At 55.6% G+C, this 26,751-nt stretch overlaps 1 protein-coding gene across 2 annotated transcripts in view; it reads left to right on the plus strand.

Annotated features, from left to right (window-relative positions):
• GRB10 (growth factor receptor bound protein 10) overlaps nucleotides 1-26,751 on the plus strand; it is a 63,688-nt gene that overhangs the window by 32,949 nt on the left and 3,988 nt on the right. For both annotated transcript variants that reach the window (XM_087821271.1, XM_087821272.1), the window contains 12 exons: nucleotides 2,349-2,568; nucleotides 6,835-7,048; nucleotides 17,571-17,727; nucleotides 18,347-18,462; nucleotides 19,371-19,439; nucleotides 20,725-20,862; nucleotides 21,996-22,106; nucleotides 22,456-22,554; nucleotides 24,084-24,161; nucleotides 25,056-25,172; nucleotides 25,991-26,057; nucleotides 26,199-26,286. In XM_087821271.1, the coding sequence (XP_087677397.1) occupies nucleotides 2,349-2,568; nucleotides 6,835-7,048; nucleotides 17,571-17,727; nucleotides 18,347-18,462; nucleotides 19,371-19,439; nucleotides 20,725-20,862; nucleotides 21,996-22,106; nucleotides 22,456-22,554; nucleotides 24,084-24,161; nucleotides 25,056-25,172; nucleotides 25,991-26,057; nucleotides 26,199-26,286 (1,474 nt within the window). The remainder of the gene's footprint in view (nucleotides 1-2,348; nucleotides 2,569-6,834; nucleotides 7,049-17,570; nucleotides 17,728-18,346; nucleotides 18,463-19,370; nucleotides 19,440-20,724; nucleotides 20,863-21,995; nucleotides 22,107-22,455; nucleotides 22,555-24,083; nucleotides 24,162-25,055; nucleotides 25,173-25,990; nucleotides 26,058-26,198; nucleotides 26,287-26,751) is intronic.

Consider the following 26,751-nt stretch of genomic DNA (forward strand, 5'->3'; position numbering starts at 1 on the left):
CACCTGACCTACAGCAGCGTCGCCTTCTCCCTGCACAGGCCCTGGGAATGCAGGGCCCGCAAGCTGATCTCCCCAAGTGGGACTCTGGGTCCGAGTCCTGTGTCCCTCCCTCCCTCCTTCCAGCCCGTCCATTCCTCAGCCAGCCTCTGTCCCCCTCCTGTCCCTCTGTCTGTCCGTCCGTCCGTCCGTGTGTGGTCTGCAGCCTCTCTCACGTGGTGTCCCAGCTCCTGGGCCTTCCTCAGGCAGGTGTTTGCCTCTCTGCCTCTTGTTCTGCCTATTTGTGCCCTTGCACCTCAGGAAACTTTTGTGTTGGGCGCGGGAGAGGCAGGGAGGGCCAAGTGTTCCGGAAAGTTCTGTGAGCTCATTCATTGAGCAGGCACCTGGTGAGCTTAAATTGGTAGCTGCCAAACTCGTTTTCCAATTCAGGGTTTGCTACTTAGCGCTCGTGTGATCTTGGCACGCCACTTAATTCCTCTAGGCCCGTTCCCCCGCCGGTGCGCCAGGTTCACAGCCACCCTGGATATTGTTCTGCGAGAAGTGGATGGACTGGAGCTAATAAATAACGTTCTCAAGTGTTTACCCGGCGCCGGGCTCTGCTATGGAGCAGATAATAACTAACCCACTGCTTACACCCTCCCTCGGGGCAGGTGCGATTGTTCACCCCCCACCAGAAAAACAGAAACCTGGGGCCCCTGGGCCAGGGCCCGGTCAGCCGTCCCTGGCATGTGACCTCTCAGCTCTCGGCCCTGCTAGTTAGGAGCCGTTGCCTTTGGGAGGCTGAGGGTCTTGCTGTCATGAGCCCTGTGCAAGCCCCTTGTTTGTTAAGTGGGTGTCACATGGGGCCGTTAGGGGAACAAACCAGACCGAATACGTGACCAGCAGTGTGCTGCCTTGGAGTCACCCTCAGCTCTTATTTACCAAGTTGTTAAAAAGTGACTGATCTGGAAAACACAGAAAAATGAGGCCAGTGTTATTACAGTGTATGTGTTACAAACGAGAGAGACCCACTCAAGCGAGCTGGAGCACAGTTATTCCACGGGTGTAGGGATGTGTGCCAGAGCTCCCAGCAGGAAGCAGCCGGGCCTCAGGAAGGATGGAAGCCCAGCCATGCACAGCTGCCCGGAGCCCAGCCCACATCCCGGGTCCCAGCTCTGCCCCTTCCCCAGCCCTTTCCTCCATCTCTGAGAGTGTGCTGGGTTCCATCTGTCACCACGTATGATCCAGGTTCCCCAGAGAGGCAGAGCCAGTAGGATGTGCATTTACACACACACACATGTACACATGGTACATAATGGGGAGGGGAGGAGATTTAAGTGATTGGCTCACATGGTTGTGGAGTTTTAAGTCCCAAATCTGCAGGGTGGGCTGGCAGGCTGGAGACCTGGGAAGGAATTGCAGGAAAGAGCCTGAAGGCAGAATTCCCTCTTGCTGAGGGGGCATCCATCTTTTCTTTTAAGGCCTTCAACTGGTTCGGTGTGGCCCCCCACATTATGGAGGGTCATCTGCTTCCCTCAGTCTACTGATTTAAATGCTAATCAAATCTAAAGAATATCTTTACAGCATTACCTAGAGCTGTGTTTGACCACAGATCTGGGTTCCTTGTTCCAGCCAAGTTGACACATGAAGTTCTCCATCCTAGTCTCCATGTGCACCTCTCTTTCTGGCATTTTTTGTCATTCTCACCGGCGTTCTCTGTGCACTCTGTGTGCCATCTTTGCTTCTCTCTCTGCATCTGCCTCAGACCCTCTTCCATGAAAACAGGCTTCCCCCAGCTCACAGGCCATGTCAAGGGCAGAGGAGGGGCCCCTAGAGGTGCACAGCCCACAGTGAGCCTGTCCACCATGGCTTTGGCCAACCTGTAACCCTTTTGGTGGCTCTAGTGGGCCAGGGCTGGTGTCATTGCTGGGTGCTGTTCTGTTCTTATCTCTCTTCTAGATTTTCAGGGAAGGGGGAATCCTGATTGGCCTAATTAGGGCTCCATGTCCATCTGGGATCCAGCCAGCTGAGGCCAGGGAGGTGGGGTCATGCTGTGCCACCACAGCTGAGCGTGGCCTACCCACCCTGATGGGTATGTGCCCTGAGCAAGTGCTCTAAAAGGTGTCTCCTGTCCAGCCAGGTAGAAATCCAGTGGGACTACAATTACTGAATTGCATCTGGAATATCAACAACTATTAATAAATGCAACAGGCACAATCCTTACTGAAATAGCTACTTCTCAATTATAGTACTGTGTCCTCAAGTGATATTTTTCAATGTGAGTTTTGGAACCTGGTCGCTAAGGTGCACATTTGGCTGTGACCCCTCACTGCTGCTAATGTTACTTTTTCGCTTTGCTTTTTAACACCCAGAGGATGATCTGGACCTGGAAGCCCTGATGAATGACATGAACACTTCCATGGAGAGTTTGTGCCCAACTGGTAACATGCAGTCTGAGTCGGTGCCCACACGTCAGAACGGCCAGCACACTCGCGGCCAGCCACCACCCTCAGGAACAAAGCCCCCTGAGCCGAAGGCATCCTCACAGCAGAAGGTGCAGCGCTCTCAGCCCATGCACATCACGGCTGTCAGGTGGGACCCAGAGCCTCCGGGGGAGCTAGTGGGTTGCAGGGATGCTGCTCTCTGCTAGCTACGTGGCGATGGTGGTGATGGGTATTGGCCTCCTGATGGCCTTGTGAAATCCGCAGGCAGGTTACATACCTCTTCCCTGCGTGGCTTGGCTGTACCGGGCTGGGCTTGGTCCCTGGTTCAGGACAGATGACTCACTACCTGCTCTGTGCCATGCGCTGGGCCAGGTGAAAGAATTGGAAGGGGACTGTCCGAGGAGAGTGCCTTGGAAAGAATGAAGTGGCTGGTCAGTCAGTGGAGGTTCCCAAGGCCTCACTCCCCAGAGCAGGGCCGGCACCAGGGGCAGTGGCGTCCCCGGGCGCTTGCCAGACGGTGACTTAAGATACTTGGTGATGTGGCCCAGGGGAGTGAGTGGAGGAGCCTTCTGGAAATTCCGGGCTGGAGGAGGGTCCCCTGCAAGCGTCGGGCTCGGGTTGGGTCCTGAAGGGTGAGCTGGCGTCTAGGTGAGCGACAGCGAGGGCCTGGTGTCGCGGATGGCAGGCCCGCCTTCCTTTCCGCGCGCGGGGACAGTCCCTTCCCGGCGCGCACACTTCCCTTCCCCGGTCATCCCGGGCGGACAGCGGGGCCCGCGGCCAGTGCGCAAGCCTGGGGCCCCGGGCGGGCGCCGCGGGAAGCCGCTTCCACGAGGAACGAAGGCGGCCAAGCCCGCGGAGGCGGGGGCGGACTGGCGGTCGCAGGGCAGGCGGAGGGGACGTGGGGGGCTGGCCGCAGGTATGGGGCCCCGGCCCACCAGGGGGCGAGCCCTCGGGGCTGCAGTGCAGCTGGGAAGTCGGGAAGTCGGGGTAACGGAGGGAAGATCCCGCAAACCTGCTTGGTCAGAGGGTCAGAGGGACTCTTCCGGCACGTGCCCAGCGCTTCCGGGGCGTGCTTCCGGTATAGAGCCGAGCATTTCCTGTGCATGCCAAGAGCGTCCTGTGCGTCTCCGGGGTTGCTTCCGGTGGAGCCTGCCTGTGCTTCCTGTGCATGCCCTGCATTTCCGGTGCCTGCAGAACACTTTGCGCACACCTAGCACTTCCTCTGTGTGCCACTCCCACCCTTTAGGGCGCGTGCCTTCTGTACAGCGCTGAGCACTTCCTGTGAGTGCCCAGGGCTTCCGGTATTGCCTACCCTTGCTTCCGGTGCATGCCCTGCGCTTCGGGTCCTGCCGGTGCTTGGCGTGCTGAGCGCTTCGTGCACAGGCCTGCGTTTCCGGTGCATGCAGAGCACTTCCGTTTCCGGTGCATGCAGAGCACTTCTGTTTCCGGTGCATGCAGAGCACTTCCGTTTCCGGTGCATGCAGAGCACTTCTGTTTCCGGTGCATGCAGAGCACTTCCGGTGCGCGAGTCTGTTGGGTCTAGTTTCCCAGCTGGTGTCGGCGGCATCATGAGGTGAGTGGTGTGGCGACCCTCAGGGCCCAGGTGAGGAAGCGCGGCGCCCTCGCGTGACTGTCCGCGACCTGTGCATGGGGTGCCCGGATGCAAACCCAGGTGATGCCCCGAGGGCAGGGTCCCCGCCGTCTCCGGGCATTGTCCGCCCCAAGGGGTTCTGGAGAAGGCAGAGGCTCCCCCCCTGGGCCCAGGCGGCCCCCCGCGTCCCGAGGGAGGCGTGGCTGCGGCGGAGCGGAGGGCGTTGCCTGTGGACCCGGCCCCCTGCGTGTCTGCGCATCCCCACGGCCCCCACGCGCCTCTCGCCTCTAGGGCCCCCTTCGGGTGCCTGCTGGTCCCACAGCGCCCCCGAGTGTCTGCTCGTCTCCACGCCCCCCCTCCCCCCCAGTGTTCGATCTGTCCCCACGGGCCTCCTGTCTCGGGGCCACCCCCGCGCCCCCCGCGAGCAGCGCGATGTCCCTCAGCGTTGCCTTCGGCAGTGTTTGCGAACCGCTGCGCAGTCAATTTTTAAACATAATTGATCGAGGCGAGATTCACGGAACATGAAAGTAACCACTTTAAAGGACACAACTCAGGGACGGCGGTGCCCTCCCGGCCTGTGGCGTGACCTCGCCCGCGCAGGACGTCCCGGCCCCCGCCGCCCGCCCCTGCCCTGGACGCGTCGTCCCCTGACGCTTCCCGGAAACAGCCTCGTGCATCGTGGGGCCTTCCCTCTCCAGCCCCTTTCACGGAGGATAATGTTTTGTTTTTTTAAGATTTTATTTTTCTAAAATCACTTTTAGGTTCATAGCAAAACTCAGAGGAAGGTACAGAGATTCCCGGTACGCTCTTGTCCCGCGTTACCGGCATCCCCACCAGGGGTGTTGTTAATATTTGCTATTGATGAATCTGCATGAACACGTCACCATCACCCAGGGTCCCTGGTGCACACTGGGGTTCGCTCCTGGTGTTGGAGGTGCTGTGGGCTCGCAGATCCATCGTTAAAACATCCTACGCAGTGCCTTTGCTGCCTCAAAACACACAGGACTCTTTCAGTGCTCAGAACCTACTAAAGAGGAGCCTTGGCGAACAGCGGGAGTGTTCCAACGTGAGCATCTGGTACTAGGGGTCAAAACAGACTTGTGTTCTTTGGGCTCCTGGTTTGAGGTCTGGGCAGGGACACACTTGACAGCTGGATGCTCTGCCCAGGCAGAAGCTGTGATGGGGAGAGTGAGATCTGTTAACAGGGAAAGGAAACTTCCTGGCACGTTGTCGGGATTGTAGAAAGGCTGTCACGTCTTCGAGGCCCTGGGCTCCTTTGTGCAGTGGGAGCATCCACATCGGAAGTCAGGGAATCACTGCCTGGTCCATGCAGAGAGGCTGCGCAGCCTCCTGCAGAACTGGGAGAACTCTTTCTGAAAGGGTTCCCGTGCCTGTTTCTGCACTGGCACACCTCCCAAGAAAGCGAATGGACCGTTAATTCAGTCAAACTATAAAGTTGATGAAAAAACTATTGGAAGCCACAGCCTGACACGAGGGGTTTACCCTCAGGGTGTGTGCAGATAAGGAGCGGGAAATTGGAGCAGAGGCCAGACCAGACTGCACCCAGAGTGAAGTTCTGGGACGGACAGAGGGGGATCCATACCCGCAAAGCCCTGGACCTGTGGGCAGGAAGCTGCCAGCGGATCCCCTGGGGAGAGGAAACACAGGGCACTTTGCATTGTTTTCCCTTTCACTTTGAACTTGATTTTTTTGCTGTTTTCCTAATTGCCTCTGATTCATCATCTGTGTATGTTTTGCTTGGTTGTATGACAAGTGAGGTTTGTGTTCCTGGGAGGAGGGAGCTCTGGAGAAATGCCAAAGAGAGGGCGGTGCAGTGTGATTAGGAGGTGGCTATCAGTGGTGTGAGTGGGTACAGCGGAGCATTCCTGGGGTGACACAAACATGGGCTTTTGTGCTTCGGGTGCACAGCTCCGTGCAGCATTGATTTCCAATTAATTCAGTATCAACAGCCCTTTTGTGTAACTAGGCATTCATGCCACACTTCAGATGAGGGCGCAGGGAGCCTCTTCTAATATTTGTATTTGCTTAGAGAAGTGCTCACTTCAAGGTCATCGGAAAAGAGTTGTTCTCATGAAAATGCCCGTATTCACAAACCCTCCCGCACGTCAGGCATTCCTGGAGTGGAACCACTGAGGGCGCCGAGGGTGGGCTGTGCCTTGCTTGTCATGGGAGCGAGCACAGTGCTTCTCACCTGATCAGGGAATCTATAGCCTTTAAGTCTGAGATGGCAGCTTTTTTTTTTTAATGTTTAATTGTGGCAGAATACACATAACATAAAATTTACTGTCTACCATTTTTAAGGGTACAGTTCCAGTGTCATGTGTGTTCATGTTGTCAAGCAGCCAGCCTCCTGAACTTTGTCATCTTGCAAAATTGAAACTATCCCCACAAAACATGAACTCCCCACCCAGCCTCCTCCAGGCCCTGGCACCCACTGTTCTACTTTCTGTCTCTCAGTTTGCTGAGAAGTGGGCTCATACAGGATTCGTCTTTTTGTGACTGGCCTCTCTCACTTAGCACAGTGTCCTCTGTGTTCGTCGTTCTCATAGCACATGTCAGAACGTTGTCCCTTTTCAGGGCTGAATAATATCCCTTTGTGTTGGTAGACCACATTTTGCCATCTGTTCATGCATCGATGGGCACACAGGTTGCTTCTTCCTTTTAGCTGTGTGAACAGTCCTGATGTGATCACTGTGTATTTATTTGTTCAAGGGCCTCTTTCTCTGGGATGTATCTCCAGGCATGGGACTACTGGATGATGTTGGGTGGCAGCTTTTAACCAACGGTTGTCTCTCCTCCCAGGCGCCTGCAGGAGGAGGACCAGCAGTTCCGAACCTCGTCGCTGCCAGCCATCCCCAATCCTTTCCCGGAGCTCACTGAAACAGGGAGCCCCCCTGAGGTCACGTCCGGCTCCTTACCTCCGAGCCAGAGCCAGAGCCAGGCCCCGGCCCCAGCCCCGGCCCCGGCCCCAGCCCCGGCCCCGGCCCCAGCCCCGGTGAAGCAGGTGGGCAAGCAGGTGAGCAAGCAAGTGAGAGTGCCCTTGGCCCGAGCACAGACTACTGGACTGTGGCGTCGGCAGACATGCTGGCTCATTCCTTTGGGAAGGAGAGAGGGAAATTGTGGAGTCTTTTCTTTTGGTGCTTTTCCTCTTGCAGTTGTACCTGTTGCCTTGTGAGGCTTTTTAATCCATCGACCAAAATTTCCTTTATTAAGTCAGGGATGTATTTCTATGTTTTAGAAGGAGTCTCATAAAAATGATTAAAAAATAACAACAGTTTGCTGCTTGAAAGTGCACCTTAGTTTCCTGAGACAGTTTCCCCACCACATTGTCTCCGTGGCCCGGTTGTTGTGGATGAATGAGGTAATAAATGCCAGACCCTCATAGAGGAGCTTCCGTATTTCAGTCATCATTTTGACCTGCTCCAGGAGGGAGAATTTTCACTTGACCCAGGAGGTGATGGCTGTCTTTTTAAACTGGTAGTTTTTACATTGAAGTAGGACTGTGCAGTGCATATTATGCAGCCGTCCTCCCCACAGGAGGAAACTGAGGCACAGGGTTTCAGTAACCTGCCCAAGGTCAAATCACCCATCATCAGCTTGTTGGGGATGGGCTTGCGGCTCCATCCCTCCTGGTTGGCAGGGCCTGGGCCAGGGTGGGCCACAGGCTCGGAGGGAGACCCAGGGATATTCTGGTGTGTCAGGGGGTGGTGTGAGTATAGCGTGACTTCCGTGACGACAGGGACATCTCTGTGTGGCAGGCACTGTTCTAAGTGGCTTATGCACTTGTTTACTTGTATGTGTATTTACTTCTCAAAACAGCCCAAAGAGGTAGGTGTAAATGTTATCTGTCTGTAGTTGGGAAACTGAGGCCTAGTTCTAAGTTGGTGGAACTTGGGTGGGATCCAGTGTAAATGGTGGGGCTGGTGCGACCCAGTGTGAGTAAGTGATGAACCTGGGGTGTCTAGTCAGTGTGAGTATTAGATTTGGGGTGTCCTCACCTCAGGATCTGGAGCCTCTGGTTTTCACTGGCCCCTTGATGTTCTTTCCTTTCAACAAGAGTGTTTCCAAAGTCCCTTTGCCTTTCCTGCTGGAATTACTCCCTTCTACTCGCTGTACTTTTCCACGTCCGTCGTCCTGCAGGGTGATGTGCCCTGTTCCCTGCAAACCCTCCTGTCCCTTGAGAGGCCAGGTCGGGTGCACTGTTAAGAAGATGTTTCTTCTGATGCTCTCCAGCTGCCGAGCACTGCCCCCCACCCTCCGACCTCACCCTCCAGAGCAGGCTTCATTGTCCCACCATCAACAGAGAGAGAGGTGAGGGCCCCGTCTGGAGCCAGAGCTGGCCAGGCCGCGGCACTTTGTCACATGCCTGAAGTGCATCTGGGATGTCTGCCTCCCTGGTGACCTTCTGCTTCAAGTAAGGGTCTAGACAAGCTGTCTGTGGATTGGTCCCCGAGGTTGTTTACAAAGTTACTCATCCTAAAATAAGACCATGGAAGTATTATCTGGCACTCACAGCGGCTGGCGAGCCCGCGGGCCTCCACCCCCACGGACAGTCCAACGCTGTGAGCGGAATCAGGAAACCCAGGAATTTCGCCTGCTGTTTTTCTTGGGATTGGTGTTAGTTGCCCATGAGAACTTTGTGCTGGTGTCTGTGTTTCTGCCGTGCAAATTCCTCCAGCCCCTGGGGACCGGTAGGCGCAGGAACATGCAGAAAGTAGTGTTCTTCGCTGCTTTTAGTCGGCTCAGAGGAATGGATGAGTCCCCTCCGCACCAATCTTATGAAAAGCATGTGTCCTTGGTGCTGCAGGGGGTGGTAGCCTGGCCAGGTGGTGTCGGGATCCTGCCTAGCCTAGGACCACGGTAGGCGGAGCTGCTGCTGATGGGCAGGCCCCTTCCTTGCCACGTGCCTGAGGGAAAGAGAAGTCAGATGTCCTTTCTCTTTTCACACGAAGGCAGGGGAAGCCACTGGTCACACTCTCTAGGGCGCAGCCTACAGGCCACGTGTGATGCCAGAGGACTCCGGGTGTACTGTGGCCCCAGGAAAGGCCACCAGTGGCGGGGAAGTGACGGACTGGCCAGACCCTGCAGCCCTGCCCCCACCCCACTGCTAGATTTGGGCTTCCTCCCAGGGCAGGTCAGGGACTGTGTGTGTCATGTGCTCTTGGGCTGTGTCTGGCTGCAGGAAACCGAAGGCCTGATAGGCTCCTGGAGTGAGGAAGTGCACTTCTCTGTGTCTGAGGACCAGGGCAGGAGACCGTGGCCATGGCCAGCCTGGCTCCGGGTTCTGGAACCCAAGTCTTCTCCAACTGGAGGCTGGACACAGGCTGCTCACCTGGGACACCATATCACACACGAGTCTTGGGCCAGGCCCCGCAGACATTAAGTGGTAGAGAGGGAAACTGAGGCTTTGTGTGGAGTGGGCTCACCCAGCAGGGCATGGAGTCAGGTCATGGTGCCCAGTGGCAGGGACAGTCACCTTTGGAGAAAGCAGAAGCCACAAGTGAGCGGGCAAGCTGCCTGGTGACCAGGAGGAAGGAGGGCCACGGAGAGAGGGTGGTACGAAAAGTATAGTGATTCCAAATTTCTGAATTCAGGGCACACTGGGAAAACTCATGGGTACTCAAGCGGCATGGTCGGGCGGGTCTTCCAGCCAGTGAAGGTTTCATCAGCCGCCCGGTGACTTGTTACAGCAGGTTTTTCCATTTGTTATGTAAACACAATTAGTCACATATTTTAACCCCATTATTAATAGGGCATAAATATTGTCTTCGCTCCAAATCAGCTCTTCTCTCTTTGCTTAATTTTAAAAATTAATTTTCTGGAAGTGAGTTAATTGCCTCGCATAAGGTTTTGACATGCATTTATTAACGAGCAAAGTTGGGTCTCCTGAGGCTTTGAGAAGATTTAATGAACGAGCCTCGACGTCAGACCATCTTTGGCGAGAAAAGCTACCCGTGGCTGCCAAGTGCAGGTTAATTCCCGCGGGTGCTGGTGTGGAGACGGTGCCGCCTGCTCACCGCCTGGGCCGGAGCTCCGTGGGGCCCATCCTGTAGCCAGACTGTCTTCTTGTCATCTGTGTCCACCCTGCAGCCCTCACCCCACAGGAGCCCAGCCTTGATTCTTAGCCCCTGTGGAGTGCACCCACCCACCTTCTTTGGTGCCTCAGGATCAGAACACATTAGAACCAGGGATTCGGTGAAGCTTAACCTGAGTGCAGGGGACCCCGAGGGGCACCAAGCAGGCGAGTGTCCCCCCTACCCCCACGTTTTAGACTCTCAGGAGAGTCATAGGGTCTTGTCTGGACAGGAGCCTGGAGAGCAGTGCTTGGGCTCCCAGTGGGCCAGAGGAAAAGCTGCTGTCCCGTGATGGTCATTTATGGCCATACCAGAGCAAGGGTCAGCCTGAGACACACATGAGCACGTCCCTGTGGTTTTAGAATATAAAGCGCTCTTTACTCTGCACCCCCCAACTGGCCCCCTTTCTTGCCTTCCTCCCACTGCCTGTTTTCTATGAGTGATGGATGGGTGGACAGCTGCCACCTCCTCACCACCCCCAACGCCCCACCCCTGGAGGGGCCCGGAGTCCACGGGCCAAGGGGATGACTCAGGCGGGGTGTGCTATGTCCCCTCCCAGGGGCCCCTCAGCCCCCATCGCCACCCTCTTCTCTCCGCCCAGCCCTTGCTGAGCCCTGTCTCTCTGCTCCCCATGCCTCCCTCCACACCCGAGGCTCTGGCCCTGCACACGTGGCCCTGCTGGGAGCAGCTGCTGCAGCTCCAGCATGGACTCTGCCTCCTCCCCCACCCTTTGAGAGGGCCCACTGTCTTCCTCTCCTGGAACTTGGAGGGAGGGCTCTCTCTTAAATTCTGCCTCTATTTTTTGGCCACTGCAGCCAATCAGTCATGTGGCTTCCCTGGACAATTTTCTAGAGAAAGAACATAAACCATTTTTGTTGGTTTTTAAGATTACAATATGCAAATGGAACGTTTAGTTACCAACTCTCTGAGGAAGTCAGTTCAACCAAGATTTTTTATTTTCTTTGGCCATCTCTGGGAGGCCCTGCCTCTCCCTTCCTTCTCTGAGAGGCCCCTGGCTTGGGGAGCCCAGGGGGCTGCCCCCAGAACCTCAGCTCCAGCCCTGGGGGCTCTGCGCGCCTGTCCCCCTCTGTCAGGGGCTGGTCACTGACACGTTCTCAGCAGCAGCTGTGGCAGCCCCACCCAGAGTCCTGCACCGAGCTTCCAGTTCATCGTCTTCCCCATGGGGGACAGCTATGCTCTGAGCCAAAAAGCACGGCCCTTGAGCCAAAGCGAACGTTCACGTGACACTTCATCACTCATAGGGGATGTGAGCATGACCTCGCCAAGCACATGGAGCCCACACTGACGTGTCTCAGAAACTCCCCATAGAACCACTTTCTCCATGGCCCAGAGACTCCCCCCCAGAACCACTGGGAAAGGTGCCGAGTTGTCCAAGGTCATTTGCAAGGTGGTGAATGCCGTCCCTTTCTTAGATTTCCCTGGGCACACTGCTAGCACCGAGGTGTCTCCACCCTGAATGAGGCCCTTTTCCGTTTATGTTCTAAATTCACCACCCTTCCCAGCTCTCGTGAATGTGTCCTTGTCATGCCGGGGACAGGCTGACAGGACATCTGGTAACACTTTCGGGGCGCTCTTCCCAGAGACCTGCATGCCCTCTGCACGCCCCCAGCAGCCCCAGCTGTAGGACCTGGTCCCAGGAGTCCAAGGGGAGCCTGCAGAGACCATCCAGGCATAGAGCTAGAGGGAGGTCTGAGGAGTCCAGGCAAGAGAGGGAGGTGTGGGTTCCCATGGAGCCTACAGCCCAGCTTTTCTGGTTGGGAGAAAGAGCACATTCGGCAGGAGTGTGAAGCCATGGTCCCCAGGGCCCAGGGTTCCCTTACCAGCGGACAAAGGTCAGTCAGTGGAACCCAGAATGAGGAACAGGCCTGCTGTCAGGAGCTTCTGGAGGAGGAGAGGAACACCGGTCCCAGGGACAACAGGATGGGCCCACGTGATTGACAGGGACCCGACTATGAGCCCACAGGAATTCCTCACAGACTAGGTGATGTGGCTTTTGTACTACCTTTGAGCAAGGCGAGGCCCAGAGGACGGCTGCGCACCTGCACTCAGCTCCACCGGGTGGGGGTCTCTGCCCCTCTTTAGTCCGCCCAAGGAGATCTTTTCAAGATGTTTTATTTCTATAGAATACCAGTTTCAAAACCACTCTTGTCAAGACAACAGATCGCACGTGCCGTTCTAGGAAAGTTTAAACGACACAGATGAGCAGATCAAAATTGGTTCTTCAGCTAGCCTGCCTGGTTGGCGCAGAGCGGGCGGGAGGCTGCCACGGGCCTGTCTGTACCTGAGCCCGTCCCCGCCCTGGCCGGTGAGCGCCATTCCGCGGGCTAGTCCGCCCAGGGACTCTGAAGGCATGGCTTGTTTCCAAGAACTAGTTTGTAAGTTATTTTTAGAACTTAACTTTTTTAGAAAGGATTTGCAAAGACTTACATATTTTTGATTCTCACTGAAACCTTGAAATGAAGAGCTTATAAGACAGGTTTTTGTTTTCTGGAGTAGGTTTGAGTCAGTGTAACTAAACAAGACCACGATTGTGATCAGAGCCACGTAAGCACGCGTGGCAGCTCCTGTTACTTTTCTTTGCGTCTCAAAACAGCACCGTTAATGTAGAACAGACCTGGAAATAATCAGCAGAACTACTTTTCTTCACACTGAAACTAACCTAGCCTAACCCTGGTTTTGCCTTGGCTTGACGTGAATTTGATTTCCTCAAAACTTGATAGGCCTGCCTAGTTTGGGACACCCCAGAGTGAAGAGCCTGGTGTGGCTCCTGGGAGGCCGGGGTCCCTGCTGGCAGGGGAGAGCCCCCGTGCTGGATGCCTTGCTGTCAGGAAGGAGGGCCACACCCTGGGTTCAGGTCCCAGCCCCCTCGGGTTCATCTCATTGACCAGATAGGCCATTTTGCTTCCTGAGACTTCTTTGCCTCATATCTTGGGGTGGTTGCGTGGGGGGAGGCGGACTGTGACAGCTGCCTCCAGCGCAAGTTGGGCCCTGGCATGGCCTCTGCAGTTTCAGAACTGGCCCCTCCCCTCCACCTGCCAGGACAGCTGACATTCCTCCTCAAGTTCCCTCCCCTGCCCTCCCCACCCTGCCGGGTCCCAGGCTGGCTCTTCTGGGAGCTTTTACCCCAGGATTCACAGGAGGCTCCAGAGTCACTGAGAGGCCAGCGCATGTCCTCACTTTGAAGTGGTGAGGGTAGAGAACTCAGGCAGAGCTGGCCTGAGAGGTGCCCTAGCTCAGAACCCTCCTGGCTATTTGGTTTCTGCCCAGAGTTAGCAGGGCCCCCTCCTGTGCTCTGCCTGCACCCCCAGGGCGGCTGTCCATCCAGGGCTCTCCCACACTGCGGATGGAACATTACCAGGGGCGGGGAGCCGAGAGAACCCATTTCTGTGTTCACAGGTGACCTGGGCTAAAGCCAAGGGTCTTCTGAATTCAGAGAGTCTGAGCCTGAGGCCGACCAGCAGGTGTGTTGGGGTGTGAAGCAGGAGCCTACCTGTTGGGACCCGAGACAAACAGCTGGGCTCCCCAGGACGCGGTTTGGGACTGTGGAAGTGATGGAGCTTTAGCCCTGATTTTTACCAAGCTCTTGCCTTTCAGTTTGCTTCTCACTCTGTGCGAGGAGTGTCTGATAGTGACTGCAGAGCTCAGCAGGATAGACGCGCTGTCACCTGAAGGCTTGGTTTCACGTAGGCAGCAGTATTGCGCCAGCTGGGGCGGGGGGGGTAGTGGACGTCCATTCCCCCAGCTCTGAGCAGGTCTCCACTGTTGACGTCACTTGCTCTTAGTGTCCCTGTCCTACTGTAAAAGGCAGTTAGCCATTGGGTTCCCTTTGCAGTGGGGAAAAGGCCACAAGGGCTGTCAGCTTTTCCTGCTCACTGGTTCCACGCCATCTTATGGGTCGGGAGAGTTGTGTTCTCAGAATAGCAAACCCATTCAGAGTCCAAGCAGCTGTCAGGTCCTGGCTGCCTCCCCCCAACCCAACCCCCCTGACCCTGTGTGCCTGCCATGTTCCCAGATCTGTGTTCCCAGTTGCATCGAGGGCACCCCAGGGGGCAGGCACAGGTGGCTGTCAGCCGTGCCAGGCAGACACCACGTGGCCAGTGTTACAGATTCCCATTTTACAGATAAGGAAACTGAGGCACAGAGTGGGGGTTACTTGACCAGCTTCCCACAGCTCTTTGCTATGAAGCAGCCTGGCTCTAGTGCCCGCTTGGATCCCCCATGCCGGGAGCTTGTCAAGGCAGCTTCGACCTTCATATTTTGAACTCTGTGCTTCCTGTTTATTGCTGACTCTCAGCGCAGCCCCCATGGGGTACATTGAGTTCCCCCTGTGGTCAGTTGCCTGCCTGAGGTCCCACAGCCAGGTAGTGGCCGAGCCGGGCTGGCACTGGGCATCTGCCCTCTTGAGTCCTCCCCATCTGGGCATTACGTGGATCCATATGTTCCCTGGACAGGTTATAGCCTGGAAAACTGTACCCCATAGAGATCTGCTCCCAGGTAACTGAACTATGGTGGGCAGAGGCCTGGACCTGCCAAGAGAGCCTCTGTGGCCCGTCCTGTGCAGGTGTGCAGGTGCTTGAGCATCTAACTAGGGCGCTGCAGCTGCTCCCAGCAGCCCTCAGCCCAGGCCTGTGCACCAAGCCTGAGATACAGAACTGTAGTTTGCTTCCACAGTGAGGCCCCACTGGCCTGGTGCAAAATGCTCCCTTTAGAACCTCTGGCTTTAAAAGGTATGGTGGCTGGTGGCTGGCTGTTCCAGTAACATTTTCCTTTGTGCCTGTGTTTATTAGAAATACTGTCGCCTGTAGCTCCAAGCCCAGACCCACTAGAGGTTGCTATACATGCAGAGCTTTCTAGGGTTCTGTCTGGGGCGTTTTGTCTGCGGTCAGCAGGCCTGCTGAGTTTGGGGAAGTAGCTGGGCAATGCTGCATCAGGGACAGGGTGGCAGCATGGGGCTCCAGGTCTTGTCTTTGGGCTGTGCGACTCTTTGTTCCTGCCACGGGCCTGCAGCAGTGGCCTTGCTTTCTTGCCCCTAGCCCGGCCTGCTCTGGGAATCAGTGGAGGTGGCCCTGTGACAAAGACATCTCAGCTTTTAATAGCCAAGCTAAATATAGACCGGGGGGGGGGGGGCATGGAGCACCATGGAGCACCATCGAGGTCAGGAGGTAGCTCAGAGAACACAGGGTGGCTGAAGAGAGGGTTAAAAACGAGCCATGGCTGGCATGGGCACGAAAGGTGATAAATGGGCTCAAAGATGGAAACTCACTTCACCACTGTTTGAGTTTCCAGGGAAGATGATGCTCGTGATCACAGATCACTCTCTTAGGAACTTGGGAGAGGAGAGAGGGGAGCATGCTGATTCTGTGGTTGGAAGCAAGCCCTGGTGTAGGAGACGTGGTAAATAGTACAGTCAGCACATTATTGTATTATAAGGAACTGAGTGAATCTACTCGTAGTTTTTAAACTTGTTTTTCTTCTATGTTAAAGCAGCTTTAAGAAGTTTTTACCTATAGACCGAAGACATATTTTCTTTGATTAAATTTTGTTTTTATAAACCCCGTCACATCGGCTGTATTTGAATACTTAATGTGTGTTGTAAAAGTATGAATTTCATTGCATAAGATGTAAGCCCTGGAAAAGGGTGTGTGGATTTCTTTAAAAGCAAATGTGAGTTGAAAGCAGGTTCCCCAGCCCTGATGTGGCCCCGGGGTTTCTTTGAGATTGGGGGTGGCTGAGAGGTGGCAGGCAGCAGTGGTGACCGCCCACCTGGAGGGTGGGCCCCAGGCCGCCCAGCCCCCTCTGCCGGGAGCTGGAGACTGACTGAGCATTAACTCCTTCAGGACCGGGAGCTGGAGGAGGGTTGGGGACAGGGGAACTTTCTCCCTGCACTGGCCTCTCCTGCCAGATGCCACTCAGTGAAATAAACATCAAAGTGGGCTCTTGGTCAGGAGAACAGAAGAGGACAGAGAGCACCAGGGTTGGGGCAGTTTGTCAGGACCCCTGAAGTTGCCACTGAAGGCATGAGGCACAGGACACAGATTTCTAAGAGACTTGGCAAAGGGCAGAATTCAGAGAACACACGTGCTTGGGCCCTGAGCACCCAGGGACATCAGCAGGGACTTGTCTGGCGTTTTGGTCCGAGCATTGTGCGGCTGTCCTGTGTGGCCACCTCCATCTCAGCAGGCAGCAGGCAGCAGGCAGCCTTCTGTGAAGGGGGAGCCCCAGGACGCTTGCCGAGGGCCCAGGGAGGGACCTGATTGGTCTGCCCAGGTGGCTTGATTCCCACCTAGATGCCTGGGCAGCATCTCTGCCTGCCTGGAGACAGCCTGCCCACCGCTCCCCACAGCCAGGAGTGGCCGGTCAGCGGGGAGGGGGCCCAGCCCACCAGGGAGGGTGGGAGAGGCAGGGACAAGCTCCCTTTCAGGAGGCAGCCTGTATTAAAATGCCGTCTTGTTCCTCTGACTGCTTTTTCCAGGCTGTGGAGGTGAGATTTTTTTCAGCATCTCACCTCCCCCCACCAGGGGTGTGTTGCTGGGCAGAGTGTATTTCCCACCCTTCCGTCTCTCCTTGGTGACTCTGCCTGGGAGCCATTCACTTGAGTGGCTTTGGATGGGCTGGAAACGAAGCTTGCTTGTCATGTTGTAGGGGCAGAGTCCAAAGAATTTTGTGATTGTGTTTCTACTACACTCTTCTTTCCAGTATTTTAAGTTTCGGCGTATTCGTAGGAACCTTTCTCAACCTCTTCCTAGGCCTTAGTGGACATGAGGTGGGAGGGGTGTGACAAGAAAAGGCAGTGGTGGTGCGCCTGCTACACCCCTGGCCCTGGGCAGGGAGGGCCGGTGGAGCCATGAGAAGTCGGGAATTCTGTGGGATCTGCTCTTCATCTGTCTCAGCAACTGATTCCACTGTGAAATGCTCAACCCCAGCCACCAGCGTACTTGACAGGAGTTCTGCTTCCTAAGACAGACGCTGAGAGCCCTGCGTACCTCAGGTCTGGCTGCAGCCTTGTCCTGAGTGTCCCAGGCATGTCAAGAGTGCCATGTTGTGCCCCTGACCATCCGGGTGGGAGGAGGCTGGGGAGGGGGAGCGTGGACAGTGGCCCTCTAAGACCAGCTGCTGGAGAACAGTTATACATCTGTTGGAGCACCGCAGCCTTTATTTTTCCTCTAGTATTTTGTCCAGTTTTTATTTTTTCCTTACGGTAACTCATTTAAAAAATGGAATTAGTTTTCTTAAGATGACCTAGTCCGTCTCTTGAGAAATAGATAAAATACTCTTGTGTTTCCAGTGGCTGTAGTGCCTGAAACCGGGATCCCGAGGGCCAGAGACAAGTCACATTGTGTTAAGTTTTCTTTCTCACAAGTTTGAGTGATAAAAATCTAAAAGTAAAAACAAAAGAAAACCCCTCCTAAGTTACTCATCTGTGAGCACCCCTGTCTGCTACAGGATGTTAGAATCTTTGGTGAAGACGGGACCTGCAAAGTGGTGGAGATTCCAGTGGACATGACGTCCAGGGACCTGTGCCAGCTGCTGGTGTACAGAAGCCATTGTGTGGATGACAACAGCTGGACCCTGGTGGAGCACCACCCTCACCTGGGGATAGGTAGGGAGCAGCACCTGCGGGTGCTCCGTGTGCAGTCAGACCAAGACCGCTAAGCACGTCACCACAGCATCCCCTGCGTGCCTGCGCAGCGGGCGTCTGTGTTGTCCTCCACACACTTGCTCTTTGCTTTCTCCTCAGACTTCCCCTTCCTCCCTCCCAGCCCCTCTCCCGGGAGCAGGCACTGAGGGCCCTAGACCAGAAGCCCACGCCTCTCTGCTCCTGCCACCCACTCCCTTCCTCGAGCTGAGTGGTCCTCCCCACTCAGTGCCCGCCCTCTGCTCTGTCTCCACGTGTTCCCAGTTGTCACAGTCCCCTTGCTCCATGAGAGCTGACGCTTCTTGCTCTGAGGCACAGTCATTTGCTGGGGTGTTCGTTGACTCTCTCCTTCACTTTCTGTCCACGCCAAGTGGAGAGAAGTCTTCCTGTCCTGCATCTCGGAGCCTCCCCAGCACTCAGGAGAGCATTAGGGAAAGGCACACATTCCGTTCCGTGTCCACTTCCCCTTCGCTCGCGGTGTCTGTAGGTGGCCAGCCAGCGAGACGGTGTTGCTGCTTGTGAAGGGGCCTAGAAGGTCCTACCATGGCCTCGCCCCCGTCTCACATGATGCTTTTCCTCCCAGAGCGGTGCTTGGAAGACCATGAGCTGGTGGCCAAGGTTGACGGCACCATGGCCGGGGAGAGCAAATTCTTATTCAGGAAGAATTATGGCAAATACGAGTTTTTCAAAAATCCGACGGTGAGTCTTTTGTCTTCGGGTGTGGGGTGCAAGACTCCTGAGGTCTTGCAGGTGGCACTGGGGTTTCACGGGAGCAGATTGTACAGTAACTGAGATTCAGGGGCAGCAGGCAGGTTTGTGCCTCCGAGTTGCCATTAAACGAAGTGCTCTTTGCTCGATACCCAGCTCTGCTGCGGACTATGTGCCTTCACCCTGGCCCGAGGTGAGCGCGCCCTCTCTGGCTGCGATGGGAAGGAAGCAGAGCAGAGTTCTCACTTTGGAACAAATTGGTCAGACACTCAGCAGAATAAGTGTAGCAGATATTACCTTGTGATTATCTGTGGAAGACTGAGCAGAGAAATTAATATCGAGGCATGTGGACTAGTCTCCTGGGTTCTTCTTTGCTCTTCTGGGTTTTTTTTGGGGGGTGCTTGTCTTGTGAAATATCAGGGTGGGCCTCAGACCTGCCCTGGTGTATGCTCCTGCCCAAGTCCTGAGGCAGAGCCGTGTGCCCTGGGGAGAAGACCCACTCCAGCTCTGATGGTCTCATTACTTTTTATTTGGAAGTAAGAAATGTGCTAAGGATTTTGGAGGATGCACTAGGAATGCCTTGTGCACGTGACCGTGCTCATCTCTGAGTTTCAAGAGCTGTCTGTCTTATGCCGTGACTTGGGTTGCAGGCTGGGACCGTGGCAGCCCTCTGCCTCAGTGGCACTGAGATGTGAGCTCAGGTTCACAGGAGAGCTGCTCCAGGTGGGGCCTCCTGAAGCAGGCGCTCCCACCGAGAGACAGGGAATGAAAGGGCCGTCGTCATAACACAAGTGGACATAACTGTTGCTATAGGGTGTGGTCAGACCTGGCACACCTGTAAGCGTGCCCTTCCCCACCTCAGACCTAACCTTTGCATGTCTGTTTTTCCATTTCTGTAGAATTTCTTCCCAGACCAGATGGTTACCTGGTGCCAGCAGGCGAATGGTGGTCAGACCCAGCTCCTGCAGGTACTGGGCACCCGGGCCACAGGGTCCTGGACGGAAGTCCTCCCTTGAGCTGCCACGGCGGCCTTGCAAACACTTGGAGCAACTTCATTCTTAATCATGGATCAGCCTTAGAGAACAGGCCCCTGTAAACAGGAAAACTCACCTGGCTCAGAGGCAGCCCGGCGGAGGGCAGGATAGAGAGGCCGTGGTTTCTGCTGCTCACCTCAGGGCACCAATATGACACTTGTCTCAGTTGCCTGCCTGCTTTGTAAAGTCTGCCTAGAAAATGTGGCCTCTGCCCATACTCCTTGCAGTGAAGGGAACACTACAGGTCTCTGTACGCTTGCTGCTGGTTGATGCTGTTCCAGTGAAGTCGGGAACAGAAAAGGGAGTTTACTGCTGCCTTAAATATGTGTATTTATAGTGTGTTAAGTGACAGACAAACCCATCAACTAAGGCAGCCACGCTGCAGAGCCACCGAGTGAGAGAAGCTACTAAAGGCAGTTCCTACAGAATACAGCCCAGCCCTCTTTTTCCCCTGGTTGGTCACCATGTTCCTCTCTGCCCCTGAGCTGGAGCCTCAGGGCTCGTCCGGGGCCTCCCGGGGCCCTCCTGACCACAGGCCACAGTGCTGGGCAGGCGTCCTCTACATTCACTGGTCATGGCCCATGCATGGCCATGGCAAGTTGGCTAATGGCTGCTTTAGCTGCCTGATCTGGGTGGCTCATGTGTTCCTGAGGGTGCACGGCTGTCTCAGACTCCACCCAGGAGGTCTGGCCCAGACACATAGCACTGTCCAGGTGTCCCGTCTCACTTGCAGGAGGAGCGTGTCCCCTCAGTCCAGCACCTCCTCAGAGGCTCTTGGCCTCCCTTTCCCATGGGAAGCACGCTGGGACAGTGGGCTGTCACAGGGGCTCCCTGGAGAGGTGGTGTGCAGACAGACAGACTTCAGGGGAGTGACGGTGAGGTGCTTCCTCCCGCCTGCGCTCTGCTGATGGGACAGTCTGTGGGCAACTAGACTAAAGGGCAGGCCCTGCACTGTCCTGTCTCATAAGGAAATGGGGGCCTTGTGCTTTGTGTCCCTGTTGGAAAGGTCCATTTAAATACTAACTCTGTCCTGTCCACACCAATTCAGATGGAATGTTTAAGACTTTAGAAATGAAGTGCATTTGAAAATTCCCAGTTTGCCCCCCAAAAGAGTATTTAATCCTTCAGAAGATGTCAGAATGTCAGGGATGCTGATCACACATCTGCTTTAATCATTTTACATCAACACACCTAACTTCTAACACTTGCTCTTCAACAGAATTTCCTGAACACCAGCAGCTGCCCTGAGATCCAGGGGTTCCTGCACGTGAAGGAGCTGGGGCGTAAGTCCTGGAAGAAGATGTACCTGTGTCTGCGCAGGTCTGGCCTCTACTGCTCCACCAAGGGGTCTTCCAAGGTGAGCTCAGAGCCCCCACCCGCTGGGCACACCAGGTGGCAGGGTGCAGAGTGGGTGGGGCTTTGCTTTTAGTGCTCCCTGAGTTCCTCCCAGCTCCTAACTACCCGTGGAACAGCTAAGACACCAGGTGATCACAGACCTAGGAGCCTGCAGGCTGAACCCCCCCCCCCCGCCTCAGGGCCCATCCAGCCAGGATGATAGATTAGTTCCATCCTAAGGCAGTCTACTCCTTGCTGTTAGAGATAGTTTAAGGAATAAAATGCCATTCTGCATATATTCCCAGTGGGAAGAGGGGAAGAGAGATGGAGGCAGCCACCAGGCCCAAAGAAAGTTGTGGCGTCACAGGCTTCCCTCGCTTGTGTCTCCTTGGGTCTTTGCCCCTCTTAGCTGCTCTTCTAGTAATGTCCGCGGCCACCCAGCCCAGCTGACCTTGGTCGTGTGTTTACCCCTAAGAGCTGAGGTCTCTGCTCTCGCCTGGAGGAAGAGGGAGGTTTGAGTGGGACCCCCAATGAGGGTGCTGAGCATCAGGCTAATTTCCTGCTACTCTGAGGGCAGCAGGTGGGGCTCCTTCCTCTGCAGAGGGAGCGTCTCCCAGCTGATGCAGGTGGGGCAGGTAATTTCCCCATCTCCCAGCTCTGGTATGTGGCTCACGCACCATCCTCGTAGATGCTGAACCCAGGGACCTCTGTGGCCAGAGCAGGAGGCAGAGCTCAGTTGGAGAGGGGACCGGGCGGGGATGGGGTGAGCCATCGGGAAAACTGCAGACACAGGTAGCGTCTGACACACAACAGAGGGAGGTAGGAGGGAGGTAGGATAGGACCTGCTGCTGAGCCTCTGCTCTTTAGTTTGACCTAGGGTTTCAGATTTCTCCCCTTTGTCCTTTAAATATTTGGTTTCCGAGTGTCAGATACGTTCTAGCAGTCTTACCTCTGAGAATTGGGAGGGGTTTTGGTGGGGGCAGGGCGACTTTGGTTTTAGCTTAGTGATTCTTTTACACATGGCTATGATCTGTGGAATGTAAGGGGGGATGCCCTGAAAGCCGCACAGACTGCCCTCTGTTGGCGAGGACAGGAAACTTCCGCCTGGGCTGGGCGGGACAAGTGCTCCCAGTTAAAACGGACGCCTTTTCACAGGAGCCCAGACACTTGCAGCTGCTGGCGGACCTGGAGGACTGCAGCGTCTTCTCCGTGTTCTCGGGCAAGAAGCAGTACAGCATCCCAACGGACTTTGGCTTCTGCATCAAGGTATCCCCCCAGCCCTGGCCAAACCCTGCCAGCTAATAAGCAGCAGCCTCTGGCGACTTTGGAATTGAGACTGTACATTGTTCCTCGCTTGCTGCTTTTTTTTAAAAAAAAGCGGTGATACGGTTTCACACTGGATTGATTCATTAGTGTATAGATATTTCCTGTGTGTTACGACATGTCCGTCCTTGAGTCGCTTGGAGGCCCAGAGGAGGGTGTGGTGGTTAAAAGGGGTCCCTGTTGGGACGCCCAGCAATTGCCTGTTGTGTGCAGGACTCAGCCCTACCCGAGCCTGGGGCGAGTTTCTGGTTCGCTCCCTGCCGCTCACCTCAGCTTCTTTTCCCTCCTTTAGCCAAACAAAGTCCTGCAGGACACAAAGGAGCTGCGGGTGCTGTGCGCAGAGGACGAGCAGGGCCGCACGTGCTGGATGACCGCCTTCCGCCTGCTCAAGGTACCTGCCCGTGTTCCCTGGGAGTCGTGCCACCTGGCTCTGTTCCGTCCGGGGTCTGAGATGAGTTGTTGTTACCCATCTTTCACACGGGGTCTTGGGAGCTGCTCCCAGAAGCTTCACAGGGGGAAGGGTGGTCCGTTGCGGACCTGGGCACTGTAGCACCTGGGGTTGGTGTGGGCCCCGTGCGCTGTGGGGCACTTACAGGGCCCTGGTCTCTCCCCTTGATGCTGTGGCACCCCCACCAGGTGAGCCAGCCCCATGTGCCTCTGGACATTACCAGTGTGCCTGGGGCATGAGGGGCAGGGAAAGGCCCCAGCGGACAAGGTCTGGGTTAGAGGGAAAGGAATAGAAAGATGAGGGCCAGGAAATGGGACAGCGAGGAATTCGCAGAGGGTTAATCATTTTTGTGACTGACCATCAGACTCCAGGCTCCTGAAAAGTTGGCCCTGAGGGACACTTGAGGAGTGGTACAGCCAGTGTAGTGGCCCAGGAGAAAAGCTGTCTCCTTGCAGTAGGTCCTAGGGGATGTTTATTGTGTGGGACTTCACGTGGGATCATCCCTAGATAGCAGCTTCACAGTAATTGCCATGTGGAGTCCCCACGGCTCTTCAGTAACAGCCAAGCTCGTGCTGGTGGAACCCTTCACTTTCCACTTCCACAAACGCGGCTTCATGCACCCATGTGCGCCACGTGTCCACAGTCACTTGTACTTATAAAGTCCACTCGAGGTGCAAGTTAATCAAGAGGAACGTGGCTCTGGAGGAGAGTTTGTTCTCTGACCTGTGGCCAACACAGGGTGTGGCCCAGGAATCTCGCGGCTAAACCCTCAGCCCTCCTGCCGCTTCCAGTTGGGCTGAGACTCCAGGGGGATTCACTTAGAGAAACAGAGGCCCAGGGGGAGGCTCAGCACAGACTCCTGGGAGGACACAGGACAGGAGCACCAAGCGCGGGCTTCCCTGTACCTCTCTGTCCCAGAACCTTGTCCTGTGTTGTTTTTGCTGCTGACAAAACCAAAGAGAACGAAAGTTACAGTTTTACTGTTTCGTAGACGTGTTAGTGCTGAGATGAGAGGTTATACTCCTTTACAGGCTAGATTTGAATCTAAATGTCCGTCAGTGGGGCTGTTTAGGGGGTTACAGGATGTCCACTCATAGGAATACCCCGCAGCCAGATGGAATGAGCCAGCTCTCTGGGCCCCCTTGTGGAAAGCAGGGTGTATCGGCAGAGGAAGTTGGGCAGTGTGTAGCGTGCTCTGTGGGGGAGGGGGAGGGAAGCCTTGTGTTTCTGTAACGCGGAGACACTGTACAGACTGTGAGAGAAAATGAAGATTGGGGGCAAGAAGAGCGGCCGTGCAAAGTGAGCAGATGTGGGAGGGAAACCGTTAAGTTTTATATACTTGTATGTTTTGGGGGTCTGTGTATCTATAATCTATTTTGGGAAAAGGGAAAAACAGTGAAACAGGGGTGGTGGCTGGCTCCATGGGGCCCAGGCTCCCCAGGCATGGGGCACTGACTCTGGCTCCCCTGCAGTATGGAATGACCCTGTACCAGAACTACAGGCTCCCCCAGCAGAGAAAGAACTTTTTGGCAGCCTTCTCCAGCTCCTCGGTAAGTGGACCTACCGCCTTCAGAGCCAGGGTCCCAGTCAGCACAGGGACCTCCCGCGTCTCATTCAGGCAGGGTTGCTGGGGGAGCTGCAGGGCGAGTATGTGCGTTTCAGAGAAGCTAGCCTGTCCCCTGCATTCCATGTCCCGGGGCTGCTCCTGTCGGCTCAGCAGAGGGACGGCTGGGAGCAGCTCCTTGACCAGCCCTGCCCTGTCCCACAGCCCCCAGATGGTTTAGGTAGATGCTCTACTTAGTGCTCAGATGGTCAACAGCAGCCCAAACTCCACCAAGGGGCTGCCTGCACTCCTGTGCCTTCCTTTGTTCTGGCCCTGAGACCTTGGTTGCCTTTGACCATTGCACGGCCATTCCCTCGAGTCCTTCGCTGGTGAGGTGGAGATCAGAGTGAGTCTGCTGGTTCTCAAGACTCAACTAACTTACTAAAGGCACAGAAAACTCATCCTCACAAAATACCATCATGAGGACCTTCGGTGTCTATTCTTAGGACCTCTGTTACTTTATGCCACACCCTGCACCAGCATGCCTGGGAGGGACGGTGGCTGCTGCAACTGGGCACCCCAACATTCCCATTGTTCTGCTACGTCTCAGTGCAGTCAGGGCCCTGGGGCACTGCGGGGCCCAATCCTGCAGGCACCAGCAGCCTCACATCCACCTTGGAACACCCAAGAGAGGATGGGATGTGTCTTAGTCTTAAGAGAAACAAAAGTTATTTTTAGCTCAAGGGCACCTGAATTTTTCACCGGAACCTCAGAGTTGGGACCTGGAGGTGTTCCCACCACCCTCTCCCTGGCCAGCCGTCTAGGACTGTTTTGTGCTGAGATTCCATGTGCTGCTCTGGCTGCTTCCCTACATTTCAAAGTCTGTGGCCTTCCCTTCCAGCGCAGTGTCTCTGAAAACTCCCTCGTGGCCATGGATTTCTCTGGGCAGACAGGAAGGGTGATCGACAATCCTGATGAAGCCCAGAGCGCAGCCCTGGAGGAAGGGCACGCCTGGAGGGTAAGGCCACAGCCGCTGGGACTGGCTCCCTCCCAGGGGCACCTCTGCCACTAGTCTGCTCCAGGACAGTGGCTCCGTGGCTGTTGGCAAAGGGGCGAGGTGTTGGAGAGGGAGGGTGGCATCGAATTTTCAACTGGGAGAAGCAGTTGGCACTGCTGGCTCCTCCATGTTCCCTGTCCCCTCCCCCCTGACCCGTCCCTTAGACTCCAGAGGAAGGAAGAGTATAGGAGCAGGGGCATCATGGTCCACGCACAGAACTGTCCCTGCTAAGGGACATGGAGCCTGTGTTTCATGGCTCCAGCATTAGCTAGCCCCGTGGCTCGAACAATCCTTAACCCTGAGGCTCAAGTTCCTACTCTCCAGATGGAAGACTGTCACTCAGCTTCCAGGTTTTTCTGACTAAAGACAAAGCCCGAAACAGAAACCTGCAGCTCCGGCTCTAAAGTGCTCCCTAGACTTGAGTTCGGGGCTTGCAGAAGGAGGTGTGTGTCCCCCCATGGCGTTCTGGGAAGCAGCTCAGATCCACCCGAGTGCCATGGGAGCCTGTGCTTGTCTGTTAAGATTTATCCAGCTCCCCTTCATAGCCAGTGTGGGAAGCAGGAGCCTCAGAGCCGGACCATCAGGAACCCCCGGTGCTTCTAGTTCTAATGACTGTAACCTGAAGCTCCCTGTTCTCTGTGGGCAGATGGGGCTGGGGCTCAGGCCAGCGCTCCATGAGCTGGGGTGCTGTCCCCCAGGCAGGGTGTCCTGAGGCATGTGCACAGGGGCTTGTGGGTTGTGCCGCCTGCTGGCAGCAGTAAGGCACCTTCCTTTTGCAGAGACGGAGCACTCGCATGAACGTGCTGGGGAGCCAGAGTCCCCTCCCCCACCCTTCCCTCAACACCGGTAAGTGTGCCCCACTCCCACTGTCCTGAGCTCTCCAGGGGCCCCGCCATGGGAATGGGACCCGGCCCATCACGAGTCTGCCATGTGTCTCAGGCAGCCACTGCTCAGGGGCTGGGACCCACCCCTCTGCTCCCTCCACAGTGATCCACAAGAGCCAGCACTGGTTCCATGGCAGGATCTCCCGAGAGGAGTCACACCGGATCATCAAGCAGCAGGGGCTGGTGGATGGGTGAGAACGCGGGGCAGGGCATGTCTGCCGGGTTCGCTTTGCGCTGCATGGGCATGCGGTCCGGTCAGGGCCTCTGAGCATCCTGACAGGTGGTGGTGAGATCCCGTTGTGCAGAGAAGGGTGCTTGGGGGTGGGAGTGTCACACATGCTTCTCCACCAGTAAGTGTCTCCATTTTTGCCTATGTGCTGTGACCTTTCTGCGTGTGCTGAAAGGGACAGAGGAGCACATTCGTCATTGAATTAGGCTCTGGGCAAATGCCAACAACAGTATTGCCCATACCTTTTTTTTTTATCGTCACCTGAGGATATTTTTTTCCATTGCTTTTCAGAGAGAGTGGAAGAGAGAGACATCGATGTGAGAGACACATCGACTGGTTGCCTCCCGCACACGCCCCAACCAGGGGCGGGGAGCAAACCCCAACTGAGGTATGTGCCCCTTGACTGGGAATCAAATCCTGCAGTGTG

This window comes from Miniopterus natalensis, chromosome 10 (genome assembly GCF_054644295.1).
Source record: "Miniopterus natalensis isolate mMinNat1 chromosome 10, mMinNat1.hap1, whole genome shotgun sequence".
NCBI classification, from domain to species: Eukaryota; Metazoa; Chordata; class Mammalia; order Chiroptera; family Miniopteridae; genus Miniopterus; species Miniopterus natalensis.